The 8,771-nt window shown below is 36.5% G+C and overlaps 1 protein-coding gene across 5 annotated transcripts in view; it reads left to right on the plus strand.

Annotated features, from left to right (window-relative positions):
• The window catches only part of LOC106880210 (uncharacterized), a 35,631-nt gene extending 30,996 nt beyond the window's left edge, over positions 1 to 4,635 (plus strand). For all 5 annotated transcript variants that reach the window (XM_052969825.2, XM_089355746.1, XM_052969824.2 and 2 more), the window contains 2 exons: positions 2,654 to 2,719; positions 3,220 to 4,635. In XM_052969825.2, coding sequence (XP_052825785.1) covers positions 2,712 to 2,719; positions 3,220 to 4,429 — 1,218 coding nt within the window. In that variant the 5' untranslated portion in view covers positions 2,654 to 2,711 and the 3' untranslated portion in view covers positions 4,430 to 4,635. The remainder of the gene's footprint in view (positions 1 to 2,653; positions 2,720 to 3,219) is intronic.
• Positions 4,636 to 8,771: the final 4,136 nt, after the last annotated feature.

The following is an 8,771-nucleotide window of genomic DNA, read 5'->3' on the forward strand; positions in this document are numbered from 1 at the left end:
TCGATAAGCCAGCTGGAGGAGATGTCCTCCTGGGGCTAAAAGCAACAGTAACATCCACCCCTAGGGGTCAGCCACACTTAAGTGGCAATATACTACACTTTATCGTGCAGTTACTGTTAATACTTCATTTAGAGAATTAACATTGCTTGTTTTCACCTTTTCAATATCAGTGAAGAATTTCACTGGAAAAGAAGATATAAATTTGCCAGGTTTTTGTCTCTCTCACCAAGGTCATCAGCTGTCGAACGCCGACGAAGGGAAATAACCCTGAAATCCGGATACGTTCGTGCTGCTGATCGAGGTGAGAGGGATAACTTCCCTTGGCAAACAGGACACAGTCGTGTGTCGATAAGCAGCTGGAGGAGATGTCCTCCTGGGGCTAAAAGCAACAGTAACATCCACCCCTAGGGGTCAGCCACACTTAAGTAGCAATATACTACACTTTATCGTGCAGTTACTGTTAATACTTCATTTAGAGAATTAACATTGCTTGTTTTCACCTTTTCAATATCAGTGAAGAATTTCACTGGAAAAGAAGATATAAATTTGCCAGGTTTTTGTCTCTCTCACCAAGGTCATCAGCTGTCGAACGCCGACGAAGGGAAATAACCCTGAAATCCGGATACGTTCGTGCTGCTGATTGAGGTGAGAGGGATAACTTCCCTTGGCAAGCAGGACACAGTCGTGTGTCGATAAGCCAGCTGGAGGAGATGTCCTCCTGGGGCTAAAAGCAACAGTAACATCCACCCCTAGGGGTCAGCCACACTTAAGTGGCAATATACTACACTTTATCGTGCAGTTACTGTTAATACTTCATTTAGAGAATTAACATTGCTTGTTTTCCCCTTTTCAATATCAGTGAAGAATTTCACTGGAAAAGAAGATATAAATTTGCCAGGTTTTTGTCTCTCTCACCAAGGTCATCAGCTGTCGAACGCCGACGAAGGGAAATAACCCTGAAATCCGGATACGTTCGTGCTGCTGATCGAGGTGAGAGGGATAACTTCCCTTGGCAAACAGGACACAGTCGTGTGTCGATAAGCCAGCTGGAGGAGATGTCCTCCTGGGGCTAAAAGCAACAGTAACATCCACCCCTAGGGGTCAGCCACACTTAAGTGGCAATATACTACACTTTATCGTGCAGTTACTGTTAATACTTCATTTAGAGAATTAACATTGCTTATATATATATACATATATACATATATATATATATATACATATATATATATATATACATATATACATATATATATATATATACATATATACATATATATATATATATATATATATATATAGATATATATATATATATAGATATATATATATACATATATATATATGATGAGGGTTGCTAAATCAAACTCCATTCTTCACCAAGTAAGAGGCTCCCTGTAATAACAGTGTAGCAACACGGTGGTGCATCAGCATGGCCGCAGCTCTAAGCTGAAACTTAAAAAAAAAAAAAAAAAAAATATATATATATTATATATATATATATATACATATATATATATATACATATATATATATATATATATATATATATATATATATATATATATATCAGAAATATGATCTGGGAATTTTGGAAATGAATGTTGTTAGTTTAACTGACCCAAATACTTGAGAATTATTTATTTTATTGAGGTTATACATTTAATAGGCAAAATAGTATTTTTCTCCTCAGAATATAAGAAACATAACTAAATATCACAAAGTTAAGTGTTTCATGTTCTATTGAATTTAATAATAATAATATAATTATGCAAAATGCTAGCAATTTGGCAGGCGGTCAGTTAGTTGACTCAGTCAACGCTGATCCTTGGTTAGTATTTTACTTTATTAACTTTGATAAGATAGAAGATAAAGTTGGCTTTGACTGGATTTGAACTTGGAATGTTTATCTCTGTAATTAACTATCACAAAGTATTTTATCCAATGTTCTAATGGTTCTGCTCATTTAGTGTTCTTTTTGTAGTAATCCTTTCTACTATAGGCAAAAGGCCTTAAATTTTAGGGAAAGGAATTCATCAATTATATCAGCCCCAGTACTTAACTGGTACTTATTTTATAGACCCTGAAAGGATGAAAGGCAAAGTAACTGCTTTTTATAATAATGTTTCCGATTCAAGCACAAGGCTAACAATTTTGAGAGGAAGTTGTTAGTTGATTACACTGGCCCCTGTACTTTATTTTATTGTTCCTGGTGGTGTGAAAAACAAAATAGACCTCGGCAGGATTTGAACTCAGAATGTCAAGACTCAGAAGAAATGTCACAACATTCTGCCAGGTCACTTGTGAATGTAAGGTTGTTATGTGATATGACAGACTCATAGATATTTGGTAAAATGTTGATAAAACGTTGAAGTTGTTCATCATCATTATTGTTTTACATCCGTTTTCCATGCTGGCATGGGTTGGACAGTTTGACAGGAGCTGGCGAATCAGGGAGCAGTCCAGACACCAATTGTCTGTTGTGGCTTGGTTTCTATAACTGGATGCCCTTCCTAATGCCAACCATTTTACAGAGTGTGCTGGGTGCTTTTTGAAAAAAAATATGTAAAATATTGTTTTAATCTCATTTTTAAGTCTTTCTCATATATTACATTTTTACACTACATTTTATTAAATATTTCTTTCTCACCAGGTATAAATGCCGCTGTAGTTTTAGATGTACCCCAGAATCTTACAATTCGTTATCGGTCATGGGAAGGTAAGACTGAATTCATTGTTCTGTCATTGTTATTGTTATAGTTGAATAGTTTCAATATGTTACGTAAGTCTATTTTGATAAACTTGTATGGTAGAAGTTACTCTACTTAAATTGTACTTATTTATTTTAACTATCTATTCTGAAGTGCATGAATGATATCTATAGCTTTTGCAGTCCCTGCATGATAAATGAGGTCAGTACAATCATCTGCTTCACATTTACTTTCCTAATTACCTCTCATTAGCAGAGAAGGAGATGGGAAAATAAATGTGAAGCAAGAAGTCAGTGATTTCTGTATGCTTGCATTTGTGATTGTGTGTGTGTGTGTGTGTGTGTAAAAACTCAATGTATGCAATTGAAACAGCATTGATTTCAATTGCCATCTGTGTATCATACTAAATGTATACACACTTCCTTCTACTCTAGATTTGTAATCTTGTACCGATAAGAAACTATTGGTTTTGTTTTTGTAATGTTTCCCTTTTTTCTTTTATTTTCAGTTTTATAAAAGATGCTGCCGGTAAAAATGATACAGACTTGCTGCAGGTTGCTCTATCTGGCTTCCATGGAGAGTTCTGTAGTGATGACTTAAATGAAGCATTAATCAGAGCAGCAAACTCTGGTCATTATGAATGTGTACAGCTGTTATTGGATGCAGAAGCAGATGTGGACACTGTAGATTTAGATGGAGACTCCAGCCTGATATTAGCTTCTACCAAAAATTTTCTCAAGGTTGCCAAACTTTTGATTAATTATGGCTGCAATATTAACTTGGCCAGTCATTGTGGGCAAACTGCTCTCCATATGGCTGCTTACCACCAAAACAAACAACTGGTTGAGCTACTCTTGAGCACCAGCAGTGACGTTAATATGAAGAATCGCTATGGCGACACACCTCTAATTTTGGCTGTTATGGTCAACAGCATTGAGATAACCAAACTGTTAATTAAATCTGGTGCAGACGTCAATGCAAGCAATTTGGATAACGCAACTTCACTACACTCTGCTGCGAAGAACGGGACTGTGGAATTAACAGAATATCTCATAAATTCTGGTGCCGACATCAATGCTCAAAACATATGGGGTTACACACCACTTTTGCAGGCCTCCATGGAGAACCGTCCAGAAATCGTACAAATGCTTATAGACTTCAATTGTGATGTCCACTGCTCATGTCATGCAAAGAAGACATCATTGCATTATGCTGCAAACAAGGGACATGCTGAATGTGTAAGAATTTTACTGGCAGCTGGTTGTAACCCCAACAAATGTGATTTTCATGGCAGCACACCGCTAATGGAAGCTGCTGTGTATGCCCGTACTGATGTCATAAAGTTACTTCTTCATGCTGGTGGGGATGCTACAATTAAAGGGGGTACAGCACTAGCTGGCAGATGGACAAAAGCTCTTCCATTTAGAGCAGCCCTGTCCCATGGGAATCTTGAACTTACAAAAGTTCTGTTTCTTGCCGGTGGGATCAGTCTTTCGGAACTGCAGTCAGTAGTGCATTCAGGGGTTATTTCGAAACAGACAGAAAGCATTGTGATAAAGGAGTGGCTACAACAGGTAGCCTCCACACCACTCGCCCTCTCACACTTGTGTCGGTTGATCATTCGCCAGTCAATGTGTGCACCAGTGGCGAAATGGACTCATCTTCTTCCCATTCCCAAGACACTGCAGGATTACCTCAACTATATGGACATACAATGAGTTACACTTAATGTAAAACACTGCCAACATCTAAACATACTCAAACCTTTTGCTCTATATAGATGGGGAAATCAGTGAGAGGTGAGTTTGTGTGATACACAAAGATACTGAACTTCAAATAAATTTGATTCTGTTTGTCTCTTTTTTTTTTGGAAACAAAATTTTCAATTGTGAAAAAATTTAATAAAATTGTTTTGTTTTTTAAATTGTAATATATTTATAAAGTGTGCCCATCCATATATATATATATATATATATATATATATATATATATATATATATATATATATATATATATCATCATCATCATCATACATCCATTTATATATATAATTTTACTTTTGTTCTAAAAACATCTTTAGGGGTTATAACCCTTGTAAAGAACATATGTCTGATTACTGAAGGATCTCTATGTCAATTTATTTAAGTTTTATTCAGCACTTGTGCAGTCAGATTCATACATGGTATTTGTTATGTTGTGTTGAGTGCACTCAGCTCAATGCTTTTCAAACCATATGTGTGTTTGTATATCTGTGTAAATGTTTCCACCCAAACACACATGGTTTGAAGAGCATTAATCTGAGTACACTCAAAAACATCCTTCAATGAGGTCATGCTAATCTTGTTTCTTTCAGTGGCAAAAAAGCACAATCCGTTCACCTCAATAAAGCATTACCACATCCCTTAGTATGAACAGTACGTAACTAAATCTTAGGTCTCTCTCAGTTGTTGGGGATGTTCTGGTGAATGCATGTCCTCAATGCAGCAAAGACTACATATCAAGGACAGGCCTTTCTCTTTAGATCTAAGAAAGATTTTAATGTTTTTCTTACAGCTATTCACTTGCAAGAATTCAGGAGGAACAGCAATGATATCAAACTCTTTGAAGGCTTGTGAAACTATAGGCACACCACACCCCCTCTCTCCAGGTGTAAGCATTAAACAAAATAAGAAGGCTACACACAAATTTAAGATTAAAAAGAAAAAGAAAATCATTATCCACTAATAACCAGTCATCTACTAAATATAACTTCTGTTAATTAACAAGTAATAACTTTTATGTTCTTTTTATTTGTAGAACTTACTATTTTTAGTTTGGTATATTTAGATGAGAATTTGTCAACTGTTCACATTGTTTATGTAAGTCAACAGTCACACTGTACCACCACTGCTACCACTACCACAATCATCTATACTAGAAACATGCAACCTGAGACTCATGTGTCACATGCAGTCCAGTTGCTCAGGATTGAAATGGCATTAAGCAATAACAACCATCATGACCAATATAACTTCAACACAAGCCAAAGAGGAGGGTCTGTATGTGATCACTTGACCTCTTAGAAATAGTAGCCAAATCCCCTTGAATTACACCCTACACCATCATAGAAAGGGAGGGAGATGTGTTTGGGCCTTAATGTAGTTTGGGATAAAGTGTACCTTACAGAAGTGAGAAAATGAAATGGCCATCTAGGTATTATACTTAATATATATGCTGTGTTGATAGAATAGTTACTGTGGTATTCATCTTGAGATAACATCTATTAAGGACATGCAGTGTTAAAAACACAAATCATTCCAGTGGTGGCTTGCAAGAATGCCAGATGCACTTGAACTTTTTGGGACCTTTCAATAACGTACTCACAGCTGGTTACATGCTTTGATGAGAATTCATTACCAAGAGATGTTATCTCAGGACAAATACCTCAGTAACTGCCCTATCAATGGTGTATATACATTATAATACGTAGATGGCTATTTTAATTAGCAGTTATGTTATTCAGTCAACAGTAATACTAATTTATTCAGATTGTTTTAAATTAATCATGCATTATCTTATAGCTTTGAGATTTTGATGAGGTAACTTAATTTTTAGAATGACATTGTAGGGTTCGTGTGAGAGGCCAGATATAGCCACTTTGTTTATAAAATGGGTGGAATTTTTGGCCAGATATTGGCCAGTTTAAATGCTAAAGGGTTAATACTGTATCAATTGCATTTACCAAAAGACAGATTAATCGCAATTTGAACACCTTTTATCACTGGTCTGTTAGTTCAGTCAGGGTTGACCTGAATTATCATACATCATCTCCTCCTCCACTATCACCACAACTAACGTCACATTGTTTCCTTTATACTACCTCATTATCACAATGCCATCCCAAACATTGCTCCACTGTATATCAATTCCATCATAATATTGCTTCAGAACATTTTTCCCTACGCACCACATCACTATCATAACACCACCATGACCACCACCATCAACAACATTAGCCAACCATACCATTACTACTAATCATTATGACAGTTATATAACTGTTATATAACAGTTATATAACATAATGATCTTATAAGTTAAGCCAATTAATTTACAAATTTCTTTTCTAATTTAATCAATCATGAATCAACCTCAAGGAGATTGCTGAAATTGTTGTTGTTATTGTTTAGCTTCAAGATAGGGTTGCTGGATTGAACTACTTTTTTCTTTTTTTTAATTTGATATAATTACTAGTTTAAAATTTAAATTTTTAAGGGTAAAAATTCTATTGATTATCATATTAAATTACTAGCAGAAATATCCAGCGTTGCCTGGATTAAAGAAAATAATGAAATTCGAAAATGCCTTTTAGATCTCTAACATGACACATGGATTATGCAGTTCTCAACAGTAATTAGCTGAGGTACAATCTATTAATGTCAATAACATATTTTTTTCCAATGTTCTCACTGTTAAAATTGTTAAAAAAAAAAACAGGTAGTTCTTTGTCTTTGCAATCACCTTCAATTGTCAGTATTTATTTGAAACACATTGAACCTGAAAATGCATAAACTTGAGAAGAACCAGCCTGCAGGCACTCCTCTCCTGTTAAAAAGTACATCAACTCCATGCAAAATACATTTAAATGAGCATTCATTATAATGGCATTCCCACATGCATTCTTTTCAAGTTATTTCGATGTAACACTCGCTTGCCCTAAGCTTTATTGCACGCAAATGGAGAAAACGTTCACTGCGTATATATCGATCGCTGTACGCCAGCTGTCTAACAGCTTTGGCCTTTTAATGCATAAAAAATTGAAATTATTTTTTTTCTGTGCCTCTGATTAAAATTTTCGAAAAACAAACCCAGCGACATTACTTGGAAAAAAATAATCTTTATTGTGCTGGTTTTTCGTAAAATTTTGTGCATGGGAAAGGCAACAAAATCGCCCCTCCCCACTTTGAATGGGATATTCCTATCTTAAAAAGTAATAATCGATTATCTTGGTAACCATGGGAGTTGGAGGGCAATAAAAATCTGAACATGAGCGGACCATGCTGCCGCTCTGTGCTGAATTTCACGCGATTCCACTGCACCGTTCTCGAGTGAATCTGCCGACATTCAATCAATCAATCAAGAACACTGCAATTTATAGTATAGAAGATAAGGTATGTAAATGTGTACTCATGTGCAGACAATCCCTATAATTACATACATGTATATATATATATATCATCATTTAATGTTTGTTTTCCAAGCTGGCATGGGTTCGATGGTTTGACATGAGTTGGCCATCTGAAAAGCTGCCCAGGCTCCATGTCTGTTTTGGCATGGCTTCTACAGATGGTACAGAATGTTCTGGGTGCTTTTTACAGCACAGGCACAAATGCATTTACATGGCACCAGAACCTGCAAGACTTGGAGAGAGATGCAAGGAGTCTCTTGTGCAAAAGCCTCAAAATTACCTATCTAGATAAGCACGCCATTTAGATAATCACTCCTTGGTCAGTTCCAAAAGCACCATGGTCTTGAGTGCACATAGTTTCTGCAGGACCTCCTAATGGCAACTACTTTATAGTAGAGGCCATGTTTGTATGCAAGAAAAGCCACAATTATACCTAGCATGTCTTCTCAAGCACAGCAAACTGCTAGGAGTCTGAGTCCCCTGTCATCCCCTCTGAGGCTCAATGTCTGAATATCCTTTCTCACCCCTTCGACCCATGTCTTCCTGGGTCTATCCCTTCCACGTGTATACAAGGTCTGATCAATAAGTATCTAGACTGTTGTCATAGTAACAAACCTAAAGCACACAGTGTAGCTGCTTGGCAAAGATTGACCTTGAACTCTGCCGTGCATGCACACTAAGTTTTAACATTCTAGCTCACTTCTGCTGCTTGCAGCAGTGTTTGGAAGGAAAATGTACCACCCGCACAAGAGCCAGTCCAGGGGCACTGGCAACGATCTCGCTCAAAAGTCCTTACACATGCCACGGGCACAAGTGCCAGAAAGGCGACACTGGGCACAGGTGCCATCACATACTTTATAGGAAAAGAAAAAAAGATTGGATATAGTCTGAGG

The sequence above is a fragment of the Octopus bimaculoides genome, chromosome 7, assembly GCF_046866305.1.
Source record: "Octopus bimaculoides isolate indiv1 chromosome 7, ASM4686630v1, whole genome shotgun sequence".
Taxonomy (NCBI): Eukaryota; Metazoa; Mollusca; class Cephalopoda; order Octopoda; family Octopodidae; genus Octopus; species Octopus bimaculoides.